This window comes from Aythya ferina, assembly GCF_964211825.1.
Source record: "Aythya ferina genome assembly, chromosome: 2".
NCBI classification, from domain to species: Eukaryota; Metazoa; Chordata; class Aves; order Anseriformes; family Anatidae; genus Aythya; species Aythya ferina.
This window is the reverse complement of record NC_140297.1, coordinates 42,339,758-42,355,479: the sequence shown is the minus strand read 5'-3', so window position 1 is coordinate 42,355,479 and position 15,722 is coordinate 42,339,758. Positions and strand designations below refer to the sequence as shown.

Here is a 15,722-nt window from a genome sequence, read left to right as displayed (position 1 = left end):
TAATAAATCCCTTCCTGACACAGCTGTGCCAGCAAGACTAAAGCCTTAGTCTCAATGAGATTGAACTACTTTGTATTTCAGCAACATTTAGATCTATCAAAGGTTCAATTTCTAGAAATATTACAGGCTTTTTCCCTCAGAGCACAGTGCATCTTCCCCAATTGCCTGGCCTGTCCATGCTCTGGTAACCGGTGGTCTGCTGGGCTACCTTTATAATATCAAGTATTCAACTGTATGCTCACTAAAACCGTTGAAAAGATGACTATTATGTAGAGTTAAAACAATATATATCACCAACAAAACCTTTGTCTCCATCACGCAGACAGATGCTCCACAATTTCTGCTGGGCCCTCAGCCCCAGCTTGTAGCCAACTCTAACCCACTTGTAGGTACTGCAGTAGTAAACACTGTCCCACATGGTTGCAATGTATGTTTGCTTTAGTTATGTCTTGCTCTCCTGTTTTAAAATGCACAATATAAACCAAATGCATCCAGTTTCTGAAGCTGCACTTCCACTTTGAACGTATCAGGAGGTAAAGAAAACAGACAGCTCTTTTTCTTTTTTTTTCTGTAATTAAGAGGGAATTTCTTACCATGCCCAATGAAATCCAGAATGTTTCAGTGCAGATGCCTGAAAAAGAGAAAACAGTCTTTAAAAGACAGCCTTTTGCTCAACGGAAGTCTAACTCTGAAGAAACTATTGCCAGCATAGTTCTATAGGTTGAGTTAAATAAATAAATACTTATCTGATGAATTGTTGCCTGGAATCCTTTTGTGCTTGTATCTCTTGAGTTAGAGGCCATATTAAAAAAAGCGCACAGGAGATTTGAAATCTGAGGCCAACCTAAAGCTTGGTTCTAAGAAGTCTCAATGCACCAGCACTTTCCCGTGGCGTGGGTGAGACAGGTTTAGTCATCAGGTGTGACAGAGAGCAGTCTGTTGCAATCCAACATTACATGGAGAGCCAACTAGAAAGCAACGTATTTAGCACATACACTGCACACATCACAGTACCCTCAATAAAAAGAAAATCAGGTGTTTCAATGCACAGGTTTTATTCAGGTCAGCTGCATTCCGGTCCCTCCGAAAAGCTACAGCAAGTGCCTGGATACAAAGATGATCACCAGTCAGAGGTTTTTGCCAGACGTCAACATCACTGTTATGCACATGAAATGCTACTGTCCTCTGTACAGGTATTTAGATCAAAACACCCTCTAAAAGTATTAGAATATCTTCACAAATTAGGACTTTACCTAGTACGTATTTTCTTTCATTTCAACTCTTTAAAAAAAATAATAATTCTTCTGCCTCTCTCTTCTGCAAGGACTCCCACTGAAAGTTTTTCAAAAAACTCAAATTGACTTTTCAGGGCAGCAGCTTCCTTTGTTACATGCTCAGACAATACCTGCCATAGGATGGGTGTAATTACACAGGAATAGCCAGACAGGATCGGTTCAGAGGCTGAGGAAGTCAACTGTCCTGTCTAGGCTCATAATTTATCCTTTCTCCTCCTCTGGCAAGTGCCAACAGCCTCCCAAGCTCTGGGCCTTCCCAGGTCCCCACAATGTCTGCATTTTTGTATACAAGAGTCACCAAGAGAGCTTTCTTTAAGGGATATGTCCAAACACCATTGTCAGCGCGTGAACTTTTGGCATCTACAATATCCCAGGGCAATTTCACAACTATGGGAAGTCCTTTTTGCTTGTTTTAAACTTGTCACCTAACCATCCACTTGAGGCTGCCTGGCTCCCACGGTATGGGAAAGTGAACAGTCATTTTCCATTTGCTTTCTTCGTGCCACTCGAGACTTTACAGCCCCTTCATTTTCTTCCTGCTCAGACAGGAGGTTGAAAATCCCCAAGAGTTTAGCTGTTTTCCATACAGGAGTCACCCACATCTTTTATTGATGTTTTCTGTATTTTTCTCCCCTTCTCCTGCATCTTTGTGAGAGGAAGGAGTAAGGATGTAATGGTCAAGTGCACCACACATTTATACTGTAGTGTAAAGATCTTTCAGTTTTGTTCATGACTCCTCTCCCAGTAATTCCTAGCATTCAGCATTCGTTTTTTTTTTTCCTTATTCCTACTGGACATTCAGCAGGCTTTTTGTACAATTGTTATAACCCAAGGTTTCTTCCCCAGTGATAATTTAGATTCCATCCCTGTATATTTCAGCTTAAGGATTTTCTCCTGCTCTGCACTGTTCTGCATTCATCAGCACTGAATTTCACCCGCTGGGTCACCCTCCAGTCACTCTGCATTGTGAGGCCGTTCTGCAGCACCCAGCATGTCCTCACCTCAGCTATCCTGCCTGATGGGGTATCGCCAGGACGCTTCTTTGTCTCATTCTCCATCTCTCTCAGGAACATGATGAACAGCACCAGTCTGGATGGAGATGTCCCAGGTCACCTCCACCCCTCTGTTAAAAGCTGGCTCCTAAACTGAAACGATTACTAATCCAGGTAAGGACCTTACCTGAATTATTATCCCAAAGCCTGACTTCATAAAAAGTTTTTGAGAAAGTGGGGAAAAAAAAAAAAAAACTTAGAATTTTGTTTGTTTGACTCTTCCTGTTTTCATCTTTCTTGTTTTAGAAAAGCTACAGCGCTCTTCTCCCAGTTTCATCCTCCTTGTACATGGCACGGCAGTGTGCTCACGCACAGGTTGAACAATGCTACATGTTCCTTCACTGGCTGAGCTCTATTTTAAATGACATGTTTACACAAACCCTCTGGTTTTGAATGTCATTCAAACAACACAACGCCACATATGGTTTCCCAGTGTTCAAGAGTAGCTCAAAAGTCCCAATTTAGACTCTGAGGCCCACCAAATAAAAAGGAATGCAGTGCATATGTTCCCAGAGCTAGCTCAGCAAATGTAGGCTGCAGAAGTTCAGAGGAAGAGCAAAAAAAAACAACCCTGCTTACTAAATACTACGGTAGATGAATAAGTCTAATTTTCTAAATAAGAATAATTGGCTCAAATATAATGCCAATAACCCTTCGGGGGATGCAGAGATGGTGAGTGCCTTTGAGAGTAATAAAGGAGACGATTCTTATTGCATGCATGTACTTAAACTATAGAAACCCATTATGAGAATTGTAATTCCCATTATTTGGCTAAAGCTGGCTGTCCTGAATCAGCAAACAAAACGCACAGGTAAGGCAAAGAAGAAAACAGAGGAGCTGCAGTGCAAGACAGCAACCCGGCCTCAGCCAAGCACTGCTCTAGGGACACTGGGCCAGCATGTGGGCAATGGCTGGGATGTGAGGTTTTAGGGTCAGGATTTCCACCACACTAAGCACAGACCCACAGCACGGAGATCCTCACACCAGCCTGAGCTGGCTGGCTGCTCCTGGCGGGCTGGTGCTCATGCCTCATTGCCATCACCCAGGTACTGCCCCAGGAGCGGGGAAGAATTGTTTATAAGCAATCGAGGGGCAGAGGCGTCGGGAGAAAAAGGTAAAACCTGAACAAAATTTGTCTGTGTAAGATTCTGAGTGTGCCTTCTCCAGTGGCATTCCACACATCACAGAAGTAGCCGGTGCTTTCTGCTCCCAGGAGAGGGTGACTGGTCAACACCGGAGCTAAAGGATGCACTTCCTCATTTCACACTCCCTCTAGATTTCCCCTGGGCACCCAATGGAAACCCCAATCTTCCCTTTTTAAGGAAATAAACCCTGTGGGAAGAGAGCAGCCAGCCCCTTGCCAGCCCGCCCAGGACCGCGTCTCCTGCTGTACACATCCCCAGGACAGTGCAGCACAGAGCAGGGAGTGGATTCAGCCCAGCTCATTCACCATTTAAAAATTAATGGCAAATGCAGCCTCTCTAGCTATAGATAAGTCACTCCAGAGACCTCTGGAAACTAATGTCAGCCCTCCAACTCCTGTTCCTATTACGGCGTTAATCTTAGAGGCTGATCCGCACACCAGTAACTGCTTAAAGAGGCCTGCTAGCTCTGCCAGGGGGCTGATTCGCACTCAGCTCACATACACAGCAAGGTAAATGCAACACACCAACACGCGCGTTCCACTATCACAGACCGACTTAGAGGTGTCACATTTTTAATATCACATACTTATTTACCGACGCCTGCCTTAGTAGGCATATGTAACCTAATGCTGTATTTTACTGATATTGCAGATGGTATAACCAATCTCCTAAACTCTCTACCCTCTCAAAGGATTAGTATGATGTGTAGAGCAGTTTTAGCTTACAAAGCACTACTTTAGTGTGTAGGGTTATTGATTTAACTTAGAAATTCTGCTATATAGTGTAGTTTTACTGATTTACCTTTTACAGTGGTGTAAGAATATCTTTTCTCCCCTAAAAACTTTGACACACTTCATTATCCAGTACAAAATATTGCTCCAGGTAGGATTTCAGGGCAGGCATTCCGTAACCAAAATTATGGACTTTTTGAAGAATTCTGTGTCGCAGGTCTCCTCCCTCCTTCCTCGTGTCTTCTTTACTAAATAAACCTGGCATACTCCCTAAGCTTTTTGCTACAAATTTCTTACAGAAGCACCAACAGTTATATGCCAGCACATCACCTCTCTTCTTCCAGCCTCAAGCCTTTCAGCCAGAAATCTGTTTTGTTATAGGGCAGACACTGACACGGGGGAGTTTTTGCCCCATCTGAAATACTTCCCAAATGTGCTGATACATTTTCTTTCTTCTCAGCCATAATAGTCGTTCAAATCTCCAGTCTCCTCTCCTCTTGATTGCTGCAGGGATCTCCTGTGCCATCCCCAGTCCCAGCTCACACAGTTCCAGCACATATGGGAAGCTGCAGCTGAATGGTGCATACACGACAGCAAAAAGATAATCCCATGACATTGCTGAAAGCTTATTTTGAAAGCATACTTTAAAAACATGATCAAACCCCAGAACCACTGCTTATGGCATTTTCCTAGCCTTTCTTTATGACCAATTGTATCTGCAGCCATGCAACTCGAACTCTGACCCTCTTTCCTGCACCACTTTTCATTTTTATCTGTCTTCAAGCAAGTATATTCTCTTATGTTAATTATTCTGCTTAAATCCTCTTTTATTCTGCTATATTAATCACTTCCCCCCAGTTGCCTCTATCTTTAATTTCTCTGCTACTAAATTCAATAAGGAAAGTGATTCAATTTTACCTTGTGATGACTTCATGGGGCACAAACCATTATCAAAAAGTAGCCTAGAGTCTAATGTCAGTAGCTCTACTTTTCCCCCTTTTTCTTTGCAGATGAAGAGTTACAGAGGAACTTAAATCTGTCAAAAAGCTTTCCCAGTCTTTATCCTTGAAGTATACCAATTCATTGTATTTTTTCTACATTCACTGGATTATAACCTTAAACTCTTTTAGTCCAAAAACCTGTGTATTAGTATTGCCAGTAGGCAGTGATATGACAACGTATCACCGCAGTAAAAGCTTAGGCACACAGATCAGTTGTTTGCACATCTGTTGATTCACAGCAACTGACCACACACATATATATACGTATATATGTACATTGCCAATGGCAAATACAGGATAAGTCATATCAGCTTAAAAAAAACCCTTGCCTCAATAAAGAATGCCATACGGTTATATCCCACTCCAACACCACAAGGAAGTAGCCGATGACAGGTGAGGATTACACAAAGGCATTACCTCAGTCTCAGATATTTTACCTTGCTTTACAGTGTTTCCACACCTTCACGCTTCAAGATAATGCTATAACAATATCTGGTCCCTCCCAAACGCGCAGTGTACTAAAAAAAAATATTTAAGATTATATCTAAACCTCTACTCTGCTAAGGTAAATAAAGCAGTGTGATTTCAAAAGGTACATAGATCATAGATAAACTGGTCTAGCAACCAAAACCTTCTCTCGCATGAAATGATAAATGGTGCCATTCCGGCAGCTATTTAGACCTTGCTGCCTGAACTCAGGCTGACCCGAAACATAGCCATTCCTTCATTACCCCAAGCTTTGCACCGTGTGCTGCATCAAACACCTTATCTTCTCCCTTATTACAGCACCTCCAGCAACAGTTTTCTTTCCAAAGAAAAAAAAATAAAATAAAAAAGGCAGACTATTTAAAAAGAGCTGATGCTTATGAAGTTAAACCCGACCAGCACACCCCAGACCACTCTGTATTTTTCAGCCTGCGGTGGCCTCGGCCAGCTGGGCTCTCTGACCCTCTGAGTGATCCCTCGGGTGTGCTCCTATTTTATCAGGCGGTGAACTCGCCGGCCACAAAGCCAGAGAGGAGTTTGTCACTGGGAATGGGAAGTGGCTCAATCAGAAGCAACCTTGAGGTAAATAAAGTGGTGAGAAAAGGCACAGGCGGGAGGCTGGCAGCTTGGAGAGTACCACGGGGCACAGCTCTGCTCATTACCAAGGTTACTCAGGACTTCCCTACGTAAAACTTCATTTCCAGTTGGCAATAACCCTGCGAAACTTTGACCCTCTTGAGGGGAAATCTGGGTCGGGCATATGTTGTATATGTGCTGCAGTCGGGGCTGGGCTGGAGATGGTTTCAAATATTCGGAAGGTTTCCAAGTATATTGGGCAGTTTCGAGAGAAAGTTTACAGGGAAGGTGTGGGGGGAAGGTCTTTTCCTAGAAAGGCTGGTTTGGATCTGACACTGGGTACGACACATCGCAAATCCATCCTTTGCGTCAGGAAAGTGTCTAAACAAAAACGTGCCCAAATCTGGACAAGTTGTAAATCCTCAAATGAAGTGGAAAAGAAAAAGTCCAGATCAAAAACTGTCGATAAAGATGTCTCTGATGTTAGCTGTCTCAGTTGAGAGGCTGTTGAGGCATTTTCCACCGTTCCCTCAAAGCTCCTGCCCCAGCAGGTTTGCTCCAGCCTGAGGCTGAGAAGGACTTTCCTTGCAACTGCAACTTCAGCTTGCTGGATGTTGCCAGATCCAGACATCCAAAACAAAAGCTAGGATATTCTTTATCCCGTCAGTGTTTTCCTAGCCAACATCCCCTGCTCAGTACATGGAATGTGGAAGATTCAAATTAGCAGCACCAAATGTAGAGGGACAAGAGTGGGGCTTGCAAAGTTCAGCGAGAAGCACAGGGAGACAAAATACACAGGTGAGGAAATGTCTCCCTAATGCCCCACTGACTGGCACAGGGAAGCTGGAATAGGAATGGGAGAGAAATGGGATCTGAGAGCTGGGGAGTCTGAAATCATTGGCAGGCTTGGCACCAAAATTTGGCAAAGAAAACCCTGGCAAGAAGTCAAGATGGTGTGGCAAAGTGGGTGAGTCACAGCTCCAATAATCTTGGATGCAGAAGAAGCACTGAGACTACGCTGAGTGGGTACCAGTTGGCTGAGCTATGTCTGGACAGGAGCTCAGGGCCAAGGCTCGGTGGGAACACAGCAACATGGCAGAAAACACCAAAGTCCAAGCAGCCACAGATCAGACGAAAATCCAGGATCAGGGGACTTCCTGTAGCTGAGCCAAAGCCTGAGATTTCTGTCCAGTATCTGTGAAGCAAATCGCAAAGCAGATTGATGCTGCTTCTTGCTGGCCTGCAGGGAGGATGCTTGGCGGCTGCCCGTTACTCCGTTAGCTCAAGGGGCCGGTGGACAGGAAGGACTGCAGTCTGTGCAATGACTCAAAGGTGTGATTCACTCCCTATCGTTAATCTGGTTTTTCATAAAAAAAGTGAGTTGTCAGGGAGCAGCTTCTTCCCCTGAGCCTCTCACATCCCCTGCTCCGTTCACACAGCATTATTTTAAAAGATCAGATTTGGTTATCTGTGTGGTGCCTCACCCTGGTCTCATATAGCTTCACTTGATGTTCAAAGAAAGCAAGGAAATTCTGTTGCCTTTCATTTCCTGGGAAACGTGCACGTTGTCCTTGCATAAAACCCTTTCACTGTGGAGGAGATGGGAAAAGGGATATTTTACATGCTTGAGGAAGAGTTATGGCTGTATTGAACAGTACACCCCCTTCCCCTCAAAGAGGTTTTTAATCCTAATATCATACAAAATGATCACTTGCACATTATGCCAGAAGCTGATCTAAGCATCTTCACTGTCTTAGGACAGCATAGCTCCTCAGGAACGAGCACAGACAGTATTGCTCTGGGATTTTCTCGCGACTTTATTTAAAACATAGCAATTTCAGGTTTAGCGCGTCACTTTCCGTCAGTTACTTAAAACAAACAAACAAAATGCTGAATAAAAGCCGCAAGCATCATTACAGATGAGAAAAGCAGAGAGAAGAGTATTGGCCAAGGTCCATCTCCTGCAACCCAGGAGGCGAGCTCAAGAGAAGAGCAGTGCTGCATAACCTCCTGCGGCGCAAGCCACCTGTGTGGGAACAGAAAGCCCAGACCCGGGATTATTTAGTGCATGGTGATACTTGCCCTTCAGTAAAAGAGCTGAAAAAGCCTTGATTGCTTTCACAGCTCATAGACTTGCATAAAACTTTCCAGTTCAAAGCACAAAGTAAATCTGGCCTATCTGGAAACATGATGCTGCCTCACCTGCCGCTCTGACAACTCTACCAGGTCATTTGTTTCCTGGAGGGATCGCTTCGTTCAGACCCTGCCTCTGCTTCCTTCCCAGTGCTGCACTGCTTGTGTTGCTGACAGAGGGAAAGGTGGTTCTCCCTAAACCTGCAGTCCTGTGGAGTTTTGATCACCTCCAGATAAACTTCTTACGTTTCTGCTGCTCCTTCTCCCTTCAGGTGATGCTTCATAAAATCTGCAGTTCAGGACAGATCCTAGGGTTTGTTGCACGGGAGCTGGGCCTGCAACAAGGCATTTAGCCTGGCAGTTTGTAGGAAGATGGCAGAACGCCTTTTGTAAAAGGACAAACACTGACTCATGTCAGGAAATGTCACTTGTGCGGCGCACTGTTTTGCAAGACCACCATGGTTGCGCTGCCTCACTCTGATCAGCCACTTTAATATTTGAATACGGGATGACAACAGTTGAAGATTAATTCCAGTAAGTTATTCACGCCTGGAGGTTCAGATTTCCAAGCAAAAGCATGTGGGCTACACTATGGCATTTCACCACAGCCCCAAGGAAAGTGCAGTGGGAAGTCACCCAGCCCCAAGAGGGCCAGAATAGGCTGTACCTTTGTAAAATAATCCCTCGTCCTGCTTCCCTGGATCCAGGGCACTTCACCGCAGGAGACAGTATGCCAGGGGCCTTTTTCTGCTGCCAGACAGCACTGCGGGACCGTATGTTTATGGAAGGGCGTGTGGACATATCCAACCCTGTATCTATTCCCTCTGGAGAAAGATGCACCATTTATTTAGCAAGGGAAACAAAAAAGGCTGTTCTCAGACAAGCCTTCCTTGCAAGACCAGGATGTGTTTCTGTGACTGATCGAGATCAAGCCAAGAACAGTTTGGCCCATCGCATTTATTTCAGTTCCACACTCCTTACATAAGAGTCTTGAAGCCAAGAAGGACTTGAAAACATGACAGTGTGAGAAGAGATACTGTCAAAACAAAAGCGTGAAGGCCTATGCAGTGAAGAGCCTCTCGAGAACGCTTTACACCACAAGGACAAACTGTTTCCTGGGGATTGCTGTTAACACACATGGAGCATGAAACCAATGCAGGGGAGCGTTACTGGAAAGCCAGCGCAGCAGCACGCGGCCAGTCAGCACCTGACCCTCTGCAGGAGAGCCAGGGACTGCCTGCCTGCCACTGGCAGTTCTCTACTAGGACTTGAGGAATATAAACAGCAGTGAAGTTACCTGAAATTTACATAATTTTCCTGAAACCACAATTTTTTCTTTAGCCTTTTTTTTTTGTTTTGTTTTTAATTTTATTTTAAATAGAGTGGGAGATGTGGCTTACTTTTCAGAAGTGCTCAGCAACAGCAACATCCACAGGTGCACCTTCAGCATGCAAAAGGCCGCTGAAGACAAGGACTAGGAGGTATTATTTGCTGATTCCCACCTTTGAAATGGAAGTTCACAATGAGCAGAAGGAAAAATCTCTCCATTGTTATATCCAAGACTACCAAATTGCAATGCAGAAACCATGAAGACTTCCACCCCATCAGGTCTTAAACACGTTGCTGTTATTGTTTGGCTGTCTTGAAAGTAATTGATATCTCCATATGAAAAGTAACAGAATGTGAAAATGCTGAGTGTCTTAATTACAAGATATGTAATGAGCTAAAGATTGAATTATTTAATATACTGAACACTAGTTTAATGATCAAATTGGTGTTTATGCCAGCCACATGTTCATATAGAAATCATCTTGAAACACGTAGCTCTCAGTTTCCCCACAGAAAAACTCCAGTCATGCAACTATTAAAAGTATCTGCAAGTTTTCGGCTCATTGGTAGACACTCAAAATCAGAAAGTACTCAAAATCAGAAAGTTTTTTAAAGTAACTAGTAAGATTGTGAGAATATTTCTAAGGCTAAATATAAACAGTACAAAACATCAATCTTTCAGGCTCTTGGGGCAAAAGAAAATCCAAATGCAAAAATCCCCTCCTGCTCCTCCCTTTTCTAGTTCCTGCGCAGAGACAGGAGACATTTACAGTGATGTGTAGTAAAGTCAGTTTTTTCCATTGCTCTGCAGTTGCATATGCCTCTGTAAAACAGACAGAAAAATGTTGCAGTGGAAAGACACGGAGAATTTGGGGTTGGTGCCTTTTATCCCGCGCTACTGCTTTATAGCAGCACCGGCACGGAGCAGGCTCACCATGCTCTCACAGATCATTACAAGAAGCCCAGGTCAACAAAGATTAAGTTCCTCATCTAAACTCTCAGTCATTACCCTGATGCCAGGATTATTTCTTCGGGTACCCAGGGCTCTCTGTGTCCTCTCCCCTCCTGCTAAGGCTGGGCAGCAGCAGCTCAGCCTCTGGCTCCCTGTGGGCTGGGGGCCAGGGGCCTGCTTGGGCCGTGCCAGGCCTCTCAGCGGTGCCCGGCACCCTGAGGATTTTTGGGCTGCACAATGCCCCCCCACCTCCAAAACATGCAGAGCCTTGCTGGCAGGGGCCTGCTGGATGTGATTCAGTGCTGCTGTCTGCTGAGATTACAGGAATTTGTGTTTGGGTTGTGTCTGCTGGCTGCCACGGCCAGCCCAACCATTTCCACCGGGCTTCAAAAGCGCCCCTTGCGCAGCCATCAGCCAGCAGCTCAAGTTGTTGCAGCAAATCACCCATGTGGTAAAGGCAGCTCTACACTGCTACAACTTACGCGAGATCGCCAGCACCTCAAGGAATTGAGCTAAACAAAATTAAATTGAATTAAAAAAAAAAAAAACACACACACACACACAAAGGTAACCCCCCCAAAGCAAAAAACCATCTTCACCTTTATGATTTAGAAGCTCTATTTTAAAAGCAGCAAGCTCAGGATTTCAGCCCGAGACGCAGACAGTGTTGAGACAACAGTTTGCTCCAAATTCAATATACCTAATATTTACCAGAGGAGGAAAAAGGTTCAGAATATAGAGCAGGTCAAATAAAAGGATTGTGCAAAATTGAAAACACCTGCGAGGTGGGGCGTATATGGAAGGATGTGCTGACTATTAAGGGGTACTCAGAAAGAGAAAAAAGATCTTGGGTTATGGCTGAAGTGAAGAGCTGGAGGGATTCCACGAGACAATGTTCGAAATGGTGAAAGCCACTACAGCCATAACCCACAGCAAGGGGCACTGAATGGGGCTGGACTTCATCCTCACAGCTTCGCAAAGAAAGGCACAGGAACTGACCAGAGAGAGTCCAGTGCTTTCCTATCTCGCCGTGGTCCTTGGCAGCTTTCGGCCTACACCTCCCAGCACAGAGCAAGGTCAGGTGTGAGCGGGCATTTTGGGAAGCACGGCCAGTCGTCCTGTTCAGGCTTCTTGCAGCACAAATGAAAGAAGGGCAGAGACACGATTAGTCTGAGCAGATTGTGAATAAAATATTGAAAAAAGGGGGGGGGAAAAAGGTATCCAAACCGCAAGGGGGAAAGCAGTGAGCTAACTTAATGAGAGCTTTTTTTTCTTTCCTAAAATTTTGCCTAAGAATCAGTTCCCGAAGCAGCTAATGAGATAAGAGAAAATTCTGAAAGAACTCCTGAAAAGACCAGGTCTTGCAGCCTCTCTTCTATACTATTTTTTTTCTTTAAAATAAAGTTTCCTATAATAAAATATTCAATATTAGACATATGCTATTTGGAGAAATAATAACAATGTTTTAAACATTTTCACCAAGTTCCCTAGCGGCACCTCTCCAGAGACAGGCACCAAGCACCCGCCAGGAGGAGGCTGCGACAACTCTGACATTTGGCAGGGGAATTGAAAAGGCGAAAACAACAGCAACTAGCTAGGGGTGGCTTTCAATTTTTCTACATAATGATCTCAGGAAGGAAACTCAGCTCCCTTGCTCTTCTACTGCTCCACAGAGGGGTTTCTCCCCTGTACCCTCAAACGCAGCCCCCAGGCAGGTTTAGGACCTGATCCTAACTGCCCATAGGTGCAAAGTCAATGAAGGTGTGAACAAATGAACAGATAATTAGGCCTAAGTATTTTCATGTTCTGCCTGGTCCTTGCTCCATTAATCCATGCACAAATGGCCTTAAAGCACCAGTGGTTAACACCGCCTGAAAACAGAGGTACCACTTCTGTACTTCACAGCAGGCGAGCATCTGAAGACGCGGCGTATCCTTTCACATGAACTCCGGCTCCTACTAATCAGAGGCCCAGCGGAGCAGTACTGTTGGAAACGCCACTTGATTAGTCTGTGACTCAAGGAGAAGAGCCTTATTTATTATTAAAGCTAAATTCTCATTAAACTGTATTTTTCGGTAAACCTGGGACAAGCTGATCTCCATGACTTTTTAGCTCATTCTGTTACAGGCTTAAGCAGCACACCAAATCCCATGTTTCCCAAAGCTGGTTGGAAAGAACACGTAGGGTCTTTTTTCCCCTTCTCATTTCAGTTAGTATAATGAACACAGCAGACATACACAATTAGAGAAGGAGTGAACTAATACTTTCCCCCTTCCCCTAATTCTTACAAAGTTCACTTTGGAATAAATATTTGGGGAAGCTCAGTTTCCTTTCACAGCTGCTCTTTGAGACCTTCTTAGAGCAGACACAAACATTCCAGATTTGGAAAATGAGAGGTCACATAATTCAATGGCTTGAGATAATCAGAGTTACTGAGACATCAGTATGTCTGTCACTGCTTCACAGAAACTTAAAGCACATAAACTAAATCAATTCTGAGTCCAGAAACCCAAATAAATAAATAGGTTACCTACACAGATGAGAGAGGGGGGAGCAGAATGTTGTTTTCCCCAAAGCCACTCCGATTTACATCAGCAGCACACAGTAACCTACTGTTTCTCACTACTTTAGAATTGTTAAAAGCAAAAGATAAATCGACTGTGTTACACCGTAATGTGGTCTTAATAAATAAAAGCAGCATCAATACCCAGTCCTATTCTACCTACCAGTGGTCTAGCCTACCACTTTCAATTTATTATTGACCACGGAAACAAAATGTGAAGGTGCCTGTTTGGTTTTGAAGTTAATTGGGGTGTCAGCATTCACCAGCAGGTAAGTCAGTACAATCACACCCCTATGCATGGTCCTAGGCCGTGATGTACGAGCAAGCTCTCTGCAGAGGTCAACAAGAGTGGTGTATGTGTACAGGGTTCAGCCAGGTACTGGGAGAATTATGGAGTATGACACCTATTCTATTAGAAATAAATGAGCTCATTTACATTTTAATTCTGTGGAACAAGCCACTCTCCAAAGGGCAGTTTGCTGGAGTTACCGCAGATGTACAGAAGTTATCATTTTCATCGTAAATGCACATTACTACAAAAATCTCATCAGAGAAACCCAAGAAGCAGTAGGCACATCAGAGAAACTGCCTGTCTGGGAGGCCCCTCCAGATCTTGAATGCTGCCTCTTCCTATCAGGCAGGATGCTGTTGCGTAGCTAAATACCACAAGAAGTCTCATTAGTCAGGATGAAAATAAGTACAGAAAATATTGTACTTTCCATTGACCCTTTGAAATGATTAACACCATACAGATGGAAATCATGCCAAAATATTTAAAGTCATAAATAATTTAACTGAACAAGCTCAAATAAATACATTACACGACCTACAGAATGTACTGATTCTCCTCGTTCTTATTGAGGGTTTAATTTCTTTCAATCTTGTTGTCCTTAAGTGAAAAACCTGCCATCACTGACTAGATCAGAGGATGGAGAGAGAAACCTGTGTAGGTGCTGCTGTGCACCAAAATACCATTTCAGTGCATTTTTTCCTCTCTTAGCAGAGACAGCAATTACGGTTGGGTAAAGTCTGCTTAGGGAATGAAGCTATCGGTTTTATTGCACACCTTCAGCATGATCTGACTATGGCTCATGAGAAATTCAGGTAATATTTGGCAAGTAATAACGGCGTCTCAATAAAACAATCCAAACCCCTCAAATATTGAAAGATCTTGGCATATAGCTTTTACACGTGAAGATCCCTACAGTGACAATCACTTGTTTGTGGAGTGCTAGTATTTATGACAAACAGGAAGGCAGACTACTTACTTCAAGTTGTTGCTTTTAGGTAGGGAAGGAACCTAGGGCCTTCATTTCTGAGGAGAGAGACCTAATCATTGAATTGAAAACTATTCTCAGTTAGATTTTTAACTGAGCTTGTATCACTTTTAAGAACAATGGTGGAAGCCGAAATGAGAAAACTTCCAAGACATTTTCTTTCCAGCCCTACAAATATTAACACTATTGCTTTTAAGATGGAAGAGCTAGAGGGTAACAAACCGTCCTGGAAGAACTTATAGCGTATTAAAAGCATTCCCCAAATGGGGTGAGAGATGGGTTTGCACAAAGTGAAGATCCAGGCACAACCCAGACCAGGTGTGTGGGATCTGTGGCGGTGGGATGCAACGAGTGCCATTTCCTTCTTTCTTCTGTGCCCCCCTCCATCACTTCTGTGACTCCCGTTCTCTGGTTTTATTTAGAAAATCTCAAGGTGTAGTCTGTTTCCTTAGGGCTGAGTCTATTCGTTAAACACAAGTGATGTCTGCAGAATGTTTTAGCCCAGAAAAAAAAAAAAAAAAAGAAAAAAAAAACAAACTTCTTGCCCAAACCCCTCCTCCCTATCCTTCCAAAAGAAACGAGGAAGGCTAACCTGGCATTATCCACTGATTTAGCATCCACTATATGTTGAAAAAATTGTGAAGGCAATCAGGTCATTTTTAAGAAGCAACGAATGGTAACTAAAGGGGTGGCTAGATGATGTATTTTCCTAGATTTGAATTTTATATGTAAATAGAGAGTATGGATTAGTAATTCTACTCACACCAACTTTACAAATACGCTAATGTCAAAGAAAATCGTCACCTCAAGAAAATAATCGTTTAAGGACTTTATGGACTCTGGCTTGGATTGGGGCATCTGAGCAAGGTGTCCGTGGAACCGTACATGTATGTGGGAGCACCACTGCTACCTTCGCTAACCAGGCACGAAACATGCCCCGTAACAGAGCGGGTGAAGGAAGCCTGCAGCCTCCAGAGTAAGGAAAGAGTCAAGAGGGTTTTGCTCATCCCCCCTCCCGCTGCCCCCCCTTATCTTCATGCAGGAGGAGGAGGGCGATCTATTGATAGCGGTGCAAAGGCAGCCATTCTTCTGATCCACTATTGCTTTTGTCAACAGCAGCTGAGCTGGTGAAAGAGAACAAACAGCCTCCCCTACGTGCATTGTTAGGGTAGGAGACAAAAG

At 43.9% G+C, this 15,722-nt stretch overlaps 1 protein-coding gene across 4 annotated transcripts in view; it reads right to left on the bottom strand.

Moving 5' to 3' along the window:
* The window catches only part of LOC311432293 (uncharacterized protein), a 239,213-nt gene that overhangs the window by 198,685 nt on the left and 24,806 nt on the right, over nt 1-15,722 (bottom strand). The window contains exon 2 of one of the 4 annotated variants that reach the window (XM_084510558.1): nt 594-631. The exons of the other annotated variants lie outside the window; for them this stretch is intronic. Within the exon in view, the coding sequence (XP_084366684.1) occupies nt 594-631 (38 nt within the window). The remainder of the gene's footprint in view (nt 1-593; nt 632-15,722) is intronic. 4 annotated transcript variants of the gene reach the window in all.